The sequence below is a fragment of the Papilio polytes genome, unplaced genomic scaffold (genome assembly GCF_000836215.1).
Source record: "Papilio polytes unplaced genomic scaffold, Ppol_1.0 DF823692.1, whole genome shotgun sequence".
NCBI lineage: Eukaryota > Metazoa > Arthropoda > Insecta > Lepidoptera > Papilionidae > Papilio > Papilio polytes.
This window is the reverse complement of record NW_013525512.1, coordinates 300,888-319,255: the sequence shown is the minus strand read 5'-3', so window position 1 is coordinate 319,255 and position 18,368 is coordinate 300,888. Positions and strand designations below refer to the sequence as shown.

Sequence of the window (18,368 nt, the reverse complement as noted above, 5' to 3'; positions counted from 1 at the left end):
AAAAAAAAAAAAAAAAAAAAAATATACCGTCGAATTGAATACCTCCTTCTTTTGGGAAGTCGGTCAAAAATTGTATAAAGATGTCGTTGTTTTTATACTTTTTTATCTGTACCAATAGCTTTTAGTTTATATTTGATCCGTTCGTGCGTAAAAATTGCAAGATTGCCAGTTGAAGAAAACCTTTTTTTATACTGCACTGTCCTGGGATTCAGAATAGTTGCCTCCAGCGGGTAGCCAGGGAGCGGAACACGAGGTATTGAGGCGTAGCAAAATATCGGCCGTGGAAACCTTTCACGTGCTATTGTGCGATTGAAAATGTCAGTGCGACCTCCCGGCGGATACAAAGTACAGTCGACAGCACAAATCATATTTTAATTATCTGTGTTCTTATTCTTGCCTATTTTAAAAATATTTGTTTTTAATGAGAAAGTATCAAGGAGGAACTTTGGATTGTTTAATTAAAAGTGTTTATATCTAAGTGTGGAGTGTAATTTTATTTTGGACAACCAACTAGATTCCATTGGATAATAAGTTCCCTAATCCATTGTATTGAATTTTTCTCGTTTAATTTTAAAACAACTTAAAAACATTATTTGACCCTTACGTTCAATATTTCAGGAGGCAGAATTCCGATAATTGGTATTCATTTTTTATTTATTAGTATGTTTCTGAAGTCTGTACACGGCGCGTTGCTACGCGGGGCCATTGTCAAGGCTGCATGAAGTTAGACAATGCAGTCGTCAGCAGATCAAGTGTAAAAATGTCTGCTTTACGAATGTTACGCTTCACTTGCATTTCATTGTTTTTTTTTTTATTAAAATTACGTTGTTACACGCAAGTGCAATATTTCAAGAATTTACTATACAATCAACACCATCATCACCAGCTCACTATAAGTCCCCACCGAGGGGCTCGGAGCCTACCCTAAATAAGGGTGACTAGGCCATAGTCAACCATGCTGGCCAAATGCGGGTTGGTTGTCTTCACAAATATCTTTGAATTTCTTCGCCGATATGTGCAGGTTTCCTCACGATATTTTCCTTCACCGTAAGAACGTCGGGTAAATTACGTACATATGAAAATTCGAAAAATCGAAAACTACATTGGTACATAGCGGGATTCGAAACCAAGACCTGTAGATTACAAGCCAAGTGCCTCAACCACTGAACCACCAACGCTCTAATATACAAAAAGATTTACAAATTAATGAGACTAGACTTTGCTTGTGACTTGTGAATTTTTAGATTTAATACGATAGTTTTTAAGTTATTCCGTTGCATACATAAATACAAAACTTACAATCATAACCTATAAAAATTTGACAAAACTTTTGATGTATGTTCTCGCTCCATAGTTTTATTTTAATTTAAAAAGTTTCATCAATTGGTTCTATACTAAGGATTGGGGGCATAAGGATGCTTGCAAACCGAAGGCGTCTTTCACCTTGCTCCATTAAGACATGGTTATACCAAGACTACCGCGCCCACTACACGCCTAGCCTTATTTCATTGTAGACATAATAAAGTTCAAATTATTCTTAGAAGCATTGATAATTTACAATGACTTGTCATTTAATTGGATCAGTATAATAATTCTGTTTTTATTGTATGCTAGCTTTCGCCCGCGACTTCGTCCGGGTGGCACTAAAAATCAAAAGTGAGTAGCCTATATGTTCTTCCAGACTATCATTTACGTCTATACCAAATTTCATCGAGATCCGTTCAGCCGTTTAGGCTACAAACTCTAACAAACATCCATCCATCTAAACTTTCGCATTTATAGAACAATATGTTTGTAGAAATGTATGTTTTAATCAGTATTGAAATCTATTCTTACAAAACCATATGTTATCTAGTATTCTATCTCTCTCTCTTCCTCTGTATCCCATATGATGGAATCAGCTCTCTTTGTTTCCACTTCGGTGTATCCTCGAAATGGAATGTTTGACACTCCTATGTCCTTCAGCGCCATCTTGTATTATCTAACGTATTTGTTTCCTCACAGTTTAAACTTGGATGCTTCGAGGTTAAAAAAAATTTATTAATAATCTGTTGGATAAAATAATGGAACTAACTCTAAAACCAAAAAAAACTCACACAAAACACACGCATTGTCAAACTTACAAGATAATAGGTACTTACGATGTCTATTTTTACACACACATGTTTGTTTGTCAATCTGTCAACCTACGCATAGTGGTGCAAGTTTACCAAAGTATGCACTTTATAAATCTTTACCTTAAACGTAGAAAGGATTATGAAAAATAACGTGAATATTTTTACGTCATTCCGTCTTACTAAATATGCAGAAAAACTATTTTTGAACATGCAAAATTTGATAATCTCTGAAACGAAGCACCATCGGTGTATCTGGTGCTCAAAATCTTTGTGAATTTAAAACAATGCAAGCAAAAAACAAACAAATCAATAGTATCACATCAATCGTGCCGCGGCAACAGGCAAAAAGTGTGCAAAACGGCGGCGGTGCCCTCAGACCAGAGGAATGTGGACCCCTTGATAGAATATTTAAATTAGAACATTTGTCATAAAAGATTTCAATCTTTGTTTAGTCAATAAAATGTATATAGAATTGAAAACGAGATTTCAACGAAATACTATAATTCTATTTTTAATAAGCATTACAGTAAATATAATTATCAAGTAAGAAACCTTTGGTACACCTTATTTTAGTAGTGTGTTTTTTTTATTTTTATTTTTTGGAATATTGTATTTGATGATCTGATCCACATTCCTCTGATGAAATAAATTATAATCCGTGCCTGTCAGCTGGTTGAGTCCTTGCGGCACGGACGAGTGGGCGGACCACAGCGAGCGGATCTTATTGAACACCAGGCTATGCCACGCGGCGCTCCTCGCGCCCTCTTCTGGTAACCCTGGAATATCACTCTATCAAGCTAATGTCCTCCAAAGCACGACACGAAATAGCCTCGAAATCTAACAGAAAGATAAAATCAATGTAGAATCAATGAAGCAGAATTTACAAGCGTAGCGAATTAAAGTTGAGCGAAGTTGATTTATTAGGAAACAGCAGCTGCGGCACTGCCTCCGCAGATAAATATCGATGCGGAGTGACGCAATTAATCGAAAATGTAACAGATGTAAAGATAAAGTCCGCAGCCGGCCTGTCTGCGCGGCCAACGTTGCAAAAGTCTATCGAATCCGTGGCTAGGTTAATAAACACACAACCGGTCTTTTACGGAACCCCTACGTACATCCGGTGCGGACGGCGTGGGCGAGTGTCGCCGTCGCAGTCGCCGTGTTGCAACCGCCGCTCTGTTATTTACGAGCTGAGGGATCTTTTACACGCCGCGATCGGATTTGATGCGAATAGGTCAATTAAGGTTGCACAATTACACTCACCAGATAGTGGGACGTGGTTCTCGTGCGAATGTCGCGAGGTGCGTTGGCCGAAGGGGCTTCTAAGGGATTTGGGACTGAGGAAGAATCTCCGCCTGGTGTGGGGCGGTGTGGGACAGGTCTGTGTGAGACTGGAAGGTTGTTTTGGGGGTCTAGGTAAGCGTAGTGGGGATGGAGAGTCGTGATCGCGTGGCCGTTGCGGCGAGGGCGTGCAGCGCTCCATGCCGGGCCGCCGGTTTTGATTGTTGCGGGCGCAGATGGGGCACGCTTCGTTCCTGAACATGCACGAGTAGCAGCGCTCATGCCCGCACGTGTCGATAAGCTTTCTCTTTTTACCCTTGTCAAAGGGCATGTTACAACTGGGACAGGATGTGCCACCGGTTTCGTTTTCGAGCAGTTGTCGTAATGCAGCCAGATCTGGAACAATACATTTTTATTAAATTATCTTCAATAAATTACATTACAAAAAAAGAAAATCTAAATAAATCTGTAGTTACTTCAGAGAAAGATCCTAGATACAATTTAGAAACATAAAAACATCACAATGAATAGAAAAGTAGAGGATGCGATCTTTACGACGTCAAATAACTCTCTAGAGTCTTTTAATGGACGAAGACCGGTAATTATATTATAAAGTAATAATATAACTGAGCAATAGCCGTTGGTAAATTGTGGGATAATTGTAGGAATAGATATTGGTACAAAGATGAACGTATACTTGATATTAAAGATTGAATGTGAACTATAAAATATAAAAGAAATCCTTCGGAACAAACTTTACATTGTAATTTGGTGCATGTTTCAAAATTAACATGAAATAAAAAAATTACTTTTTCACTGTAAAAGTGGCAATAAATCAGTTTTACAGTTCAATGACAGTTATTGATCAATACTTTCCGAATGTCCCACATCGATATTGCAATTAAATTTGTTTTGATTGATTTTTGGAAAAAAATAATTTATTTTCCATTCATTAGTGATCTTTGGGCTTTTTTAATTAAAATCATTAGTAAATAAATTACGTCGCAAGGTACGCGAGAAACTTTTCGTTTTATTTGAAAGAATATGTTTCTGTACATGTCTTTCAGTGAAAACGCATATTAACAGGCTGGTATGACACAATATTTTTTTATAACTTATGCGAAGTTGGGTGATTTCTTTAGTATTATATAATTCTCGTCCTTCTTGTATGATTGATTGTGTTCGTTAAAATTTACAATGAAAGCGCTTTCATTATTTAACCTTTGTAAAAATATTGCTTGTTTCCTACGTTATTGATTGCTGTGAAAACATGTTATTTAATGTAGCGCCGTTTTAAATACATTAATATTAATAAATAAATGTTAATTAAAAAAAGCTTAACTATTTACATTTTGATTATGCGCCACAGATTAAGACTTTTCTTTTTAAAACACTAGCTTTCGACCGCGACTCCGTCCCCGTGAAATTAAAAAATAATATAAAACATAGCCCATGTTACTGACGACGTATCATTTTAATGGTAATTTTTTTTTAAATCGGTCCAGTAGTTTTTGAGTTATTTTATTACAATCAAACAAACAAAGTTTTCCGCTTTATAATATTAGTATGTTTGTTTTTAAAAGGACAGTATTTTTATTTACAATCAGTCTTAAATACTTCTTTGTGAACTAATGCGTTTGTTATACATTTTATACTTTTTAAGGCGTTTTTTTAATACTTTTTTCTTACTCAAAAAAGATTTTTAATCGAACCAATTCTATTTTAGCAATAACATAAAGTGTTATTTAATAAAATTAATTAAAAACCATTTTTCCTTTAAAGTAATAAAATAAATCAAACTTTGCTTCTCCATCTATATTTACTGAATCCCAAAAAAGGGGTAATTTGTTAATGTCGAATGATGACCGTAATTTGGTAGAAAATGTCCGTAAGTACGCAATTAACTAGGCCTCGAGTAAAGAGAGAATTTTATTGAACGATCCGATTACCTCATATAGACGCTTTCTCAATACGACAAATTGCTTGTAGCTTACATTACCAAATATTAAGGAGTAAATATTTATTTAATTTCATACATTCTACTAATTGCCGATACGACGTTCTTACGGTGAAGGAAAACATCGTGATGCAACCTGCACATATCGGCGAAGAAATTCAAAGATATGTGTGAAGTCAACCAACCCGCACTTAGCCAGCGTGGTTGACTATGGCCTAGTCACCCTTACTTAGGGTAGGCTCTGAGCCCCTCGGTGGGGACGTATAGTGAGCTGGTGATGATGATGATGATGATTCTACTAATTAAATGTTCACGCAGTCTTTTAGTGTAGATTTTTCGTAATAAACCTATAGTAACTTAGTTTCCACTTAACGACTAAATCCGGAAGTTAAAATCGTACCTTAGGGTCGTCTCTCTCTCGTTTCATAAAATCGTATCTTAGGGCGAATTTAAAATATTCACTGAAGCATTTCTAAAGTCTCCTATAGACGGTCAGTTTTAACTGTTCATTTAAATTGAAGGTGTGTGGTTTATTCCAACTTCATTACTAGAACGTATTTTAGAAGACAGTAACCAATAAAGTGTGACAGTAAAGTAACTTGAATAGATATTGAAATTGAAGACAAACCAGTAATATAAACATAGAGGGCGTTTCAATCGACTTCTTTTTTCTTTGTAATGTTCAGAGATAAATTAGTTCCACATTTTCCCGCAAAATTACTAGGAATTTTATATATCAAGTTAGGGTAATTTAATAGAAGATATCAGATCACATCAACAGTAAAAAGTTTTACTAGATAAACAAAAAACAAATGCCACAATACAATACTACATTGTAAAAGTAATGCGCAAAATATAGACCGTTATCTCTCTCTTTTCAATTATATACCGAAAGACAGAGAGGAACTGATATCTTAGAATAGACATCTGACAAACGATGAGTCATCTTAAAGCTGCCGGTATTAAAAAAATCAAGTTAACCTATTTTTATTAATGGATAATCAACTCTATGCTCTAAGAATTAAGGACTAACTCTTAATGTTATTTTCTGTAAAAGAATTCATCAATTTCGAAGCTATTAGGTTTCTTGTGGTTGTGGCTAGACGGTATCATTATTGCTTTGTTTTATTATATTTTATTGTTGTTTTATTTTTTTAAATGTTCGTGTTTTGTTTATCGAACTGTAAAATGACCGTTGGAGTTGGAGTCTTTATCGACTCATAAAATTAACAAAGCACATTTAGATGATTGTTTTTATTGAGAACGTTTTGTTTTAATATACTAGATTTTTAACAAAACAGAATGTCCGATTAATTAAACACCAGTTTTAAAAATCTACCAAGGGACTGTTATGACTGATATGGCAGTAACCGAAACAATAAGGATGGTATCTAAGTACCCACGATCCAGTAACTGGCATGCCAGCTACTAGATAGGTAGTAGGCATAAGCCTAGCCTTTTTTTTACGTGGGGAAATGCCTACGCATATTCCGACTCATTGGGACCTAGAGTCGGAATATGTCGGACTTGCACCGACTAAAACCCCACGGTGGTCGCCAATATCGCAAGAAAAAGGGGGGAATGGGATCTCCGTATGGAACACGACCATGTCCCCTTAAGGCATAAGCCTAGCCTACGCCAGTGATTTAACTACTACGACTAAAAAAACAGACGAATTGAGTACCTCCTTTTGGGAAGTCGGTCAGAAATACTCTCGTCTACGTAATTCACTAATCTACTCGACTAGATTGTTGTTCAGACACAATTTATTTACTATATTACTAACTACCTGACTAAACCACTATCTTAGTGCGAACTAGGCGTTAGTTCAAATACACATTGTTAGTGGTTTGTGAATTAGAAATTACTACAAAACTGTTTTACCACAACGACGTTTTGTTTGCTATACCGTTATTGTCACGTGTCATGGGAACTGAAGGAATCACTAGTTTTCACTGACTCAGTCTGCGAGGATTAAAAAAAAAACAAAAGAAAGCAGTATATGTGTTCTTCCAAACTATCATATACATCTATGCCAAAATCGAGATCCGTTCTGTCGATTAGGCGGCAATCTCCAGTAAACATCTACCTAAACTTTTGCATTTATTATATTAGTAAGGTTCTCAAATCATAATAATTACTATTATTATAAATGCGAAAGTATAGATGGATTGATGGATGTCTGTTAGAGTTTGTAGCCAAAACGGCTGAACGGATTTAGATGAAATTTGGTATAGATGTAGAGCTTAGTCTTGAAGAACACATAGGGTACTTTTGTTTTTATTTATTCCATGCGGACGGAGTCGCAGGCGACAGCTAGTTTAGTATCAAAGTAATCGCTTTAGACACATTTTTTTTTATTTCTGCTTAAACATAGCATACGGTATAGTACATGTAATAAGCGACAATTTGATACGCTTTTTGCTTTTCATGACTCTAATAATTTCAGATTAAAAAAGACTGAATTCTACATTACTTATCTATACTATTATAATAAAGCGTAAACACACACTTCTTTGTTGCCTAAGATGTCAGCAATTACAACATATTTTTGAATAATTCTTTCTTTAATAAAAAGCCTTACACTTACGTCACGCTTTAGGCTATACATTTTCACGCCATTAACTTAGGGTGTAAATATTTTGGATAAAAACCCTAATGTGGGAAAGAGACCATAAGTTGCTGCCAACATCAAGGACGCACGGTTGCCATCGTCATGTCATTTTGACATTTGCAATTGATAATTTGACACATGTAAACAATAAAACAAAATTTTCACAATTTCATGCGGATGAAGTCGCACGGGAATAGCTAGTAAATTAATATTTCTAAAGTTGTCTTCTAAACGCTTTACTATTGTCGCACCATTCTTTCGTGTCCGGGGACAATTAATAGTAATAAAATTAATGACAGCTAATTACCTCGTTAGCTGTAACTCTACACCAGGCGTTACTCACTTCCTTTTAACTAATGATCATGACCTCCTGGTATTTAGAGATCCTTGTTTTATTGTAAAGAAGCGACGCAACAATGATACATAATGCTATCTCGTTTTTACTACAGTGAATGAGATAATGATATGATTTTTAAATAACGCCCGTGGATAGTCGTAGAAATAACTCGAAGGTATACTAATCTACAATTCACTTTTGAATACATCACACAAATACATACGTCACCAGACCTTACGATTTCTTTGCCGTTTGAATTTCTTGACCGATATGTTCAAGTTGCATCACGATGTTTCCTTCGTCTTTTGAACGTTGGACAAAAGTACAGTCGGGGAAACTGGCGGTATCAACCTTAAAAGCTATAATCTTTTGAATATTTTAAAACAAGACGCGGAACAAAAATCAATACGGTTAGTGATACACGGATAGTTACCTTTTATTATTATCCCTTCGTTGGCAATCACTGGTGTTTAATTAGTTACTTTTTAGGGAGGGAGATCGTCTCGTTGCAATGAACAAGACAAATTTCCCTAAAGTTGTACACTGCGGATTGCCGAGACTGTACTCGTATTTATAATAATTTTCAACAAACAGTAGCATTATTCGATTCATTACATCGATTTAGGGAAGTCTATAAAAACAAAAATGGTTTAAAGCAATTTCGTGAAATAGAAAATTATATTTCGTTTACGATTGGCAAAGTTAATAACACACACAGACCTGTTATTTAGTTAATAAATAGTTGTAGCAAATTTGCATATCGATAACATTTATCTACGATAACGGATTTATTGCAAAAAAAACTATATAATGATCAATAACAATTTGTACCCAATTTTTTATTACACTTTGTCAAACTAGTTTGTTTTGAGTCTTTATTTTTTTATTGAAAAAAATATGTTTTTATTATTTGTCATTTTTTACTATCTTAATTGCCCATATGTACAAATAATTTTGTAAATGTAATATTTTGCGGGATAACGTTAGTGTAGCCCAAGGGTTTATTAGAATTAACTTAACGAGTTCATTGCTCTATGTTAGAGTTAAGTACATATTATGTTAGAGTTAAGTTACGGGGTGAGTTAACCGTAAACCAAACGGTGAGTCTGTAACTATTTAATTTAACTCACAAACGACGTCGTGTTGCCTACACTCTGGTACCTATAGCAGAAGAAAATTACATCAATATTTAGAAAAAAATATAACAATATACGTAAGAAATATAGCAGAATATACAAGTTAAAACATTCTTTTGAATCTTTCTATTCATCATCATCAACTTGCCCTTATCCCTTACGGAGGGTCGGCACAGTATGTGCTGCTCTTCCATACATCTCTATCAGCCGTCATATCTGAAACCACTCCTTCTTTTGAATCTTTCTATTACTCTCTTTACGTTTTTTACTTTTTTTTATCGTAAACAAGTAATTAACTTTTATGTACTATCGTGAAATATGGTGTTGATGGACTTGTTATGCGACGAAACGATGGGGACATAAACCCGAAAATGGAAGACCGAAGAAAGTATGGATGGATTGTGTAAAAGAGGATATGCTTAAGAAAGGAGTGGATTCAGATATGACGGCTGATAGAGATGTATGGAAGAGCAGCACATTCTGTGACGACCCTCCATAAGGGATAAGGGTAAGTGGATGATAATCGGGGAATCTGAAGTTATTCCTTAAAGACAGCTAAGACGCGGAAACAATAAACGATAGGACGCTTTTAAATATTTGTAAAAAAGGTTGATCAGTTGTACATGGCTAATTGCTTTTAAGTACCTAATTGGTTATTTTGTATGAAAGGGCAGTTTGTCTCGTTGCAAGGAACACGGCAATTTTTCGATAAATGGAACACCGCAAAAGACCCTAACTGTACTAAATTAATAAATGTTATGACAATAGTATCGAGCTAATTCCATTTAAAACGTATAGCTTCATAACAATATTACGTAAAGGAGATTAAAATGTGCAAATAATTAAGAGATAAAATTACGGAAGCAAGTAAGGTCGCGAGACTGACCTATGATCTGCGATTATAGACATAATTAATGATGTCACTGTTATTTACGAGAAATATAGCGATCACGTAACAATATTAGTCATTCAAACTTACAAATTTATTAATTTCAAAATTTTAATCGATACTACACATCTGAATTACATAATCTTTGTCGTATGTCAGTTTTGACGTTTCCAAAGAATAAAGAACCGTGGGCGAGTTGACAGGTGCACTTACTTGCATCGAACGCGGGCCATTGTACCCATATTATGCTATTAGCCGCGTTAAGATGGAAAGTCGTGGGAACTTATGCTTAATTTTGATATTAATTGCTAGATTGGTTGTATAGAGGTTTTATGTTGCGTGCCAGTAATTATAGTTTCGTTATTTTACTGTTATAAGTCCAATAGATTTTTTAATACGAACTGCGTCTTTACTCTTTGGCTAATTTTAGTTTTTTTTAATTTTCAAAAGACCTTGGTAGCGATTATGAATGCTTTTCGCTACCGTGGCGCGAAGGTGATTGGCCGATTAAATTCTGTCCCGTACCGTTGTCCGATAACTCGCTACTTAGCGCGCGCCGCTCGATCGTAAATCCCTCGCTCTACCGGCTGACTTGCGTCGTGACTTAGTTTTGGCGGATCCGACATGATTCCTACACAAATCACCTACTATTGGTTCTCGAAAGCAATTAAAGAATATTAAAATATCTTTTATTTATTGATTTGACAATATTAGTTTCAGACTTTAAATGTCTTCTATTCATTAACATGATAAAACGAGTAATATGAATTATGTCGAACGATTACCATCATAAGTCAAATATTTCAATTGATTATATGCAATGAATTTTAAACTACATTCTTTAGAAACTATTCACCACTGTTTGTCCATATAAAACCGCATTTAAAACACTTTCACACAACATTCCAGTTTACGTTCGACTTGCAATCGAGTTGCAATAGTAATACCATAACCTGTGCTCATTTCGTGATGAGTCAAGACAATCAGGGATATGATCGTGAGTACAAATTGTGGTTACACCACGACTTGCCAGGTGACATCGTGGTGATGCTATCATTTCACCGGTGACGTGCTTAGCGCCGACGGAAAAAAAAGGTCACGGTACCGTAGCGGTTGTACTTAATAAAATAAAACTGTTACAAAGAAAGGCATTCGTAAATTAAATATTAAAAATATTACTACGTATACATTAAATATTGATATTTGTAATACTCGTAAGAGGTCTGGCCAATTAAATTGGGGCGCGGTCCTATTTAGGTATGGCCGTATTGTATTGGACTCTAATGAGGGCCGCAATGACCGGCCCACAGATAACGTCAGTTATGTAAATACGGCTCCAATGGAAACTTACGTAAGTGTAGTTCAAGATTTTTAATAAGAATTGTTTTGGCAATAGTTGGACAAAATCTAGTTATGTAGCTGATTGTGGAGGGAATTTAGTGTTTGTACTAGTCAGTAGTTTTAGGGTTATATTGTCAATTAATTACTAAGTATCCTTAAATACAAATTTCTCCTAAAAAATCTACCCCAGACAGGAGGTTAAGAACCAGTAAACGACTAGATATACATATTTAGTTATTAAACCTAGACACAAAAAACTCGATTCACAAACTATTTGCTAACCGTAGTCATGTGAACAAACTGCGAAGCCCTTGGTATGCGAATCGAGATTATCTCGCTGTGTCAAGCCGATTACAGACCGCAATCGTGTGAAATAAAAGGATTTACCTTCATTACAGCACGCGTAGAGCCAATAAACAGTAACTAAATATTAAATTAACGTAATATCATTTAAAACGCAGACTTTTTCAAGCTTGTTGTATTACTATAATCTACAGGGCATAAAAAATGCATATATGTATGTGTGAATTTTATGTTTTACGAGCTGTCGCCTGCAAACTTCGTTAGCGCTAATTTGGATCACCTGTTACGCTATTTTGACAGCACGGAATTAAAAACAAAAATTTTTTTATATGTATAGATATAGTTATAGATTATTATACACTAGTTTTCGCCCACGACTCCGTCCGCGTAATATTAAAAAAAAAACAAAAGAGAGTAGCCTATGTGTTCTTCCATCTTATCCTCTATATCTACCGAATTTCTTGAAAATCCATTCAGCCGTTTAGGCTACAAACACTAACAAACATCCATCCATCCATCGAAACATTCGCATTTATAATATTAGTATGAAGTATTATTTCGGAGCCTCTAGGGTCATCAACCTATAGAAATGTTTACTAAACATTCGTATTGAGTTTCAATAATATTCCCGTACATTTAACAGGAGCTCGTCTGTACCACTATGGTTGTGTGCAATTGTATTCATAAATTAGCGACATACATCATCGCGTTGAAACATTTCGATCGCTCGCTGCGTGAAAGCATTTGATTTATTACATCTCGCGGCTGCGTACAAAGCGTGACTTGTATATTGAATGTAATTTCTATACGTGGTAATGCGTGTTAATGGTGCGGTAGCATATTTACGGGGTTTACATGATGGTGTTTTGACGATGAATAATTACGTGCTTTTTTTATCTATTCCTTAATCGTCTATGTAAAAAATAACTTTTGATACAATTCTTGGAGTTACAGCTTAGGTTATGAAGCGATTTGTTATTTAAAAAGTTTATCCAATTCAATATAAACATCAAATATATGTTTTTCTAGTTTGGTCGCTTTGATGCTTTCATCATAGAGGCAATGAAACTTTAAGGTCTGTCCTACTACTGGCTGATAAAAGCTTAGATAGCTTAAAAGTAGTAGTAGTAGCTTAAGTCCAGATAAGGTAACAAAATCAGCTAATTTTTTACACATTTTACACGTTGGATTGTTAGCAGACAATTTACAAGAATTTGATAGGACACTTAATCTTTTTATTAGAATCAGCGACCGCTGAATAAGACATAAAGCTATAAAATACAACTATCTAACAATGACAACGAATACTAATAGATAATATTGTAACCATCGTCACAATAGCGTAACTAATTTGGTCATAAAGCCAATCGCCATGTCATGGATGCAAACATAATCAAGGTTTCAATTCAGCCATCACCATACTAATTTCTAACACGTGAAAGACATTTTGAATTAAAATGTCAGCTGGCAAAGGCACCGGCGTCTTACCCTTTAAGGTAACTTGTGTAAGACTCCGTTACTAGTGGTTTTGTAACGAATAAAGTAGTGTATTCATTGCACAATTCTTTGTAAAAAACGACCTCAAATATATATAATTAAACTAGTTTCCGCCCGTGACTCCGTCAGAGTGGTATTAATAAAAACAAAAGAAAGCAGTATATGTGTTTTTCCAGGCTATCCTCTACATCTATGCCAAATTTCATCGAAATCCGTTCAGCCGTTTAGGCTACAAACTCTAACAAACATCCATCCATTCATCCAAACTTTCACATTTATAATATTAGTATGAAGTAGGATCTCTTTTAATTGAAAGGAATTTTGTAGGAAAGTGATTAATTGAAATTAACAAGTGTAAAACAAAACACGTGAAAAAAGAATGAATGAGATGAAGAAATTATATGTACGTTACTGGTTAAGTGTGAATACTCCTTTAGTTAAAGCTGACGGAAAAGGATCGAATATTGTCGGTAATTTAAATATTTCTCGTAACACAAGACGTCACGTTTAGCACAGATTTAGTTAAATAATAATGTAACCACAATATCAAGGAACTGAAACTGTTGGCAAATACATATTAATAATTTGAATTTAGGATGAAACAACTCATCATCTCCCCCTCCCTTATCGTACTTTCGTAGCGTCAGCATAACAGGTTTTCGTCCTCTAAATAACTCTAACATACATCTCAGTCATCACTCCCTTCTTAAAGAAAGAAAAATAAATAGCCTAAAGGATGCCGTGTGTGTAGGATTTTTTTTTATCAAAAAGGGAGTTATTCAAAAATATGTTGTAATTGCTGACATCATAGGCAACAAAGAATTGTGTGTTTACGCTTTATTATAATAAGTATAGATAATATAGATATGACCTTATAACAATATTTACAGTTTCAGGAATAATTCGAAAGTAGGTTAGGTGATGAAAGTTAAGCGAATTAAGTGCTTAAATATTCGAAGTATAAATTGAGTCGATTTTGTTAATACAGAGTGCACAAGATTTAATCAAATGATTACTTTGATTGAGATAAATTAAGTAATGTGGAGACATTTGTTAATTAAAACTCATTTGTTGGAAAGATCACATGTAAAAATAAAATAAAATAAAACTTTTACTCCAAATAAAAGTTTATTATTATTGGACTAGTGGCATACTTACTTTTAATATAATTTAATCGACATTATTTGAAATTATAGGAATCTTTTAAAGTAAAATATAAATGTGTACACTAGTCATTTAAAATGCACAAGACCACAAGAAGTGGGAGCAATTCCGCGTTTCGTCTGATGAGTGTGGTGCCGGACGCATAATCTAAGTTCCTTTCCCTTCCACCCTTTTCTTAATAGGAAATGATGGGAAGAAAAAGTGGATTTGACGGTGGAGGAGACGCATAGGACGAAGAAATGTCCTCTTTATGTGCGTCTCCTCTATCAATGAAAGGTAGGCAACGCAGCTGCAATTGCGGATGATTATGAGCAGCGGTCGCTTTCCATTTCGTAGGATTCAGGTGCTTGCTCCTCTGACAACTTGTATGATAAAAAAATGTAAATTTGTTGTTTAAGATTCTATCCAAATCAAAGCTTTACTTTGTAGGGAAACATAAAAGGTCAACGAGTAGGCATCCTTATTTTCTTAAAATAACTGACAGCCCTAATTCACGGTCTTTACTTATTACCCTTGCGTGTAATTTATCCTCACGCATTTTTAATGTTGGGTTTTTGAAATTGGTTCCTTATCAAACCTTATTAAAGGTTTAGGACTGATTTATTGAAGGTTTTAAAATGGTGTCAACATAAAATATCGAGCATTTGAATTTCCGTTTAAAAATGTAACATTTTATTAATGGTTTATTTAAATTTGACTAATGGCTTGTGTATTTATAAAAAGTACACGATCTGGGTTGTAATTTGCAGCTGTGACTAACGTTTGCTTAGTTAATAAATTATTTAAAATAATAAATAAATAAAATAAAAATAATGTTTAATTAATATTTGATGACATTTCTTTAGTTAGACACTATTTCACAACATTAGAAAAAGGGTTAGTGGTTTTTTATAGAATAATGTGGTTTTTAGCGATTAATCTATGAAAATTTAAGATAAAATTATTAAATAAAAAGGTTTATTGATTTACAGAATATTCTTATTTTAATCCAAATAAAAATACAGTTTAAAATAGCTTAAGACTTAACAAAATGAGAAAAATACACAACACAAAGTTCCCGTAAAATTTTTGTTTTAAAACTAAAGTAAAGTAATCTTGCATCTATAAAGAATTTTAATGCCCAATTACGAATGGAAGAGAAGCGATAGCAAATAAATCGCTATCTAAAAACATCACATTATCAATTGTATATAGAAGTTGGTGATAAACGATCTTGAAAGCGGACCGCCTGTAGCAAGCTTCGATATCGTACATTTTAATTGGCTATCGAAAAGTTCGTTTATTTAGCAAATTATCTGATGTTAAACGTGATAATATTAAAAGCTATTATGTTTATAACTTTAATTGAATAAGTTTTTTTTTATCCAACTTTTTTTTCACAGATTTAGTGTTTGTCAAATTATCTCAAAGGTAAAATAATCATCAACTCCAGCTCATTATATCTCCCCACCGAGAGGCTCGGATCCTGCACTGCTCGTAAGTAAGGAGTGACTAGGCCATAGTCAACCACGCTAAGTGCGGGTTGGTTGACTTCACACATATCTTTAAATTTCTTCGCCGATATGAACAGGCATCACGATAATTTCCTTCACCGTAAAAACGTCGAGTAAATTACGTACATATAGATTCATATAGATCTGTAGATTACTAGTCAAGTGCATAAACCAATGAGCCATCCACGCTCTTATAGTAAAACGGAGTCGAAGGTGAAAGCTAGTGTTCCATAAAACAATTTATTATTCATATTGTGAAATAATTACAATGTGTGTATATTATTGGTTTTATGAGTTACTATTCCAATGTTGCAATTACTTGTGTGTGCTCTGCCTTAGAATTGTTTCATTGGGTTACTAAATATATGAAGATCGTAAAACTCTAATATGCACATAAACGAGATTAAGTCGTAAAATCTACAGAACTGTAAAGATATCTTTGTCTATAATACGATATATTGTTTTGTTTACTGTATTGATGGATTTTGTTGCAACATTGTGAATTGATAAACGTAATTATTACGTCATCCAATTTTAATAAATAATGACTTTGTACGAAACTATAAAATGCGATAGAAATGATATCAATAGCAATAGAAATGATTTAAAAACATGTAATTAGGCTACAAAGTTGAAACTACATTAGCTCACTAGCGCCAGTGTGATCAATGTCAACAAACTGTCATTTCGTATTAAATCTAAAATAACTTTTATGCCCTTTGGTTTTTATGAATTGCTGACGATACTAACCGCGATATGTACCTTTCCTACCGGGCCAAATATCCTTGCTTGACTATATCTAATTACAATGTCAAGTGTATTTGACAGTTACTGTCAGTACCTAATACTTTAAGCCGATTTATATCGATTTGCATAATTTGATGATTAATTTTTAACGGTTTACTTTAATAGATCGATTGATCTGTGAAGTGGCGCCACTGTCGATAATACAGGCTGCTGATTGGCTAGCGATCGGTTGAGATTTTAATATGACAGGTGTAGTTCCAATTTTCGCCACTTATCTGTCATTTTTTACTGTTTTAACTAATTAACACTTTCCGTTATAATTTTAAGTAATTATAATCGTATACCCTGCGTATTTTAAATCGAATGTCATTTGTATTTTACCAAATAAATGAGAGTTTAATTTAAGTACGACGTACATTCGGATATGTCAGAATTGTCCTAAAATTGCAGTTTTAATCTAATATATTCATAATTAAAGTATTGCGATTTAAAGGTTGACTGTATAAAGGTAAGTTGGCGACTCACAAACTGGTTTCTTGTAAATATTGACTGGTGCTCTTGTAGCGTATTGCAACCGAGTTAATTGTTTTGTACTCGATTTTTATTTCGCCATTTAGTACATTTTTATTTTTCGATGTCGTATTTAAATAATTGTGTCTACGCATGCTCTCTTCTTTACTGTTACCTATATAAAAATTATGATTCGAGAGACACGAATGGCTTCGACTGTGCTCGCCTTTCAACGCAATAATTTTTACCAGATTTAAGACAATAATGTGGCCATAAAAAAGAAATTATCAAATTAATTGTTGAGTTAACCACATTTATTCATCGATCATAGACTAAGTTCTACTTAACCATAGTGTAGAGATTTTAAACATTATGGGCGGTTACCTACAACGCTTGGGTTAAACATTTCCCGTAAACCCTTGTTAGAGATTGATGCAGCCTAATTACAGGGTAAAAAGACAGGCCATCTATCGTATACATTCGCTACAGTATTTTTTTTAGGTCTTTGCATTGCATATATTGTTGAGAGCTTATGCGTGGAGTGTAGATATTATTAAACTGTTTAAAAGTTTACTAAGTCTTATAATATACTAGCTTTCGCCCGCGACTTCGTCCGCGTGGAGTTAAAAAAATAATAATAAGTAGTCTATGTGTTCTTCCGGACTATCCTCTACAGCTATACAAAATTTCATAGAAATCCGTTCAGTCGTTTAAGCTGCATACATTAACAAACATCCATCCGTCTAAACTTTCGTATTTATAATATTAGTATGAAGTATTATTTATGGTGAAACATGTATAGAGTTATAACACGTTTTTAAATTAACATCGTCGTTAAAATTTGCTTTTTAAGGCAATTAGTCTTTATGTCTATTTTACAGCATTCTAGAACGCTATAACCTATCGCATTACAAGTCTGCAAAAGCGATGTTTGAAGCAAATAATACATCAAAATTATTGAGACTCAAACACGTAGGCGGAA

At 34.2% G+C, this 18,368-nt stretch overlaps 1 protein-coding gene across 2 annotated transcripts in view; it reads right to left on the bottom strand.

Moving 5' to 3' along the window:
* Positions 1 to 18,368, bottom strand: part of LOC106103997 (protein TANC2) — a 120,447-nt gene that overhangs the window by 11,846 nt on the left and 90,233 nt on the right. The window contains exons 2-3 of one of the 2 annotated variants that reach the window (XM_013283927.1): positions 9,437 to 9,467; positions 3,381 to 3,794 (exon numbers count right to left, since the gene is read on the bottom strand). In XM_013283927.1, the coding sequence (XP_013139381.1) occupies positions 3,381 to 3,729 (349 nt within the window). In that variant the 5' untranslated portion in view covers positions 3,730 to 3,794; positions 9,437 to 9,467. The remainder of the gene's footprint in view (positions 1 to 3,380; positions 3,795 to 9,436; positions 9,468 to 18,368) is intronic. The other variant, XM_013283926.1, reaches the window with a different exon arrangement.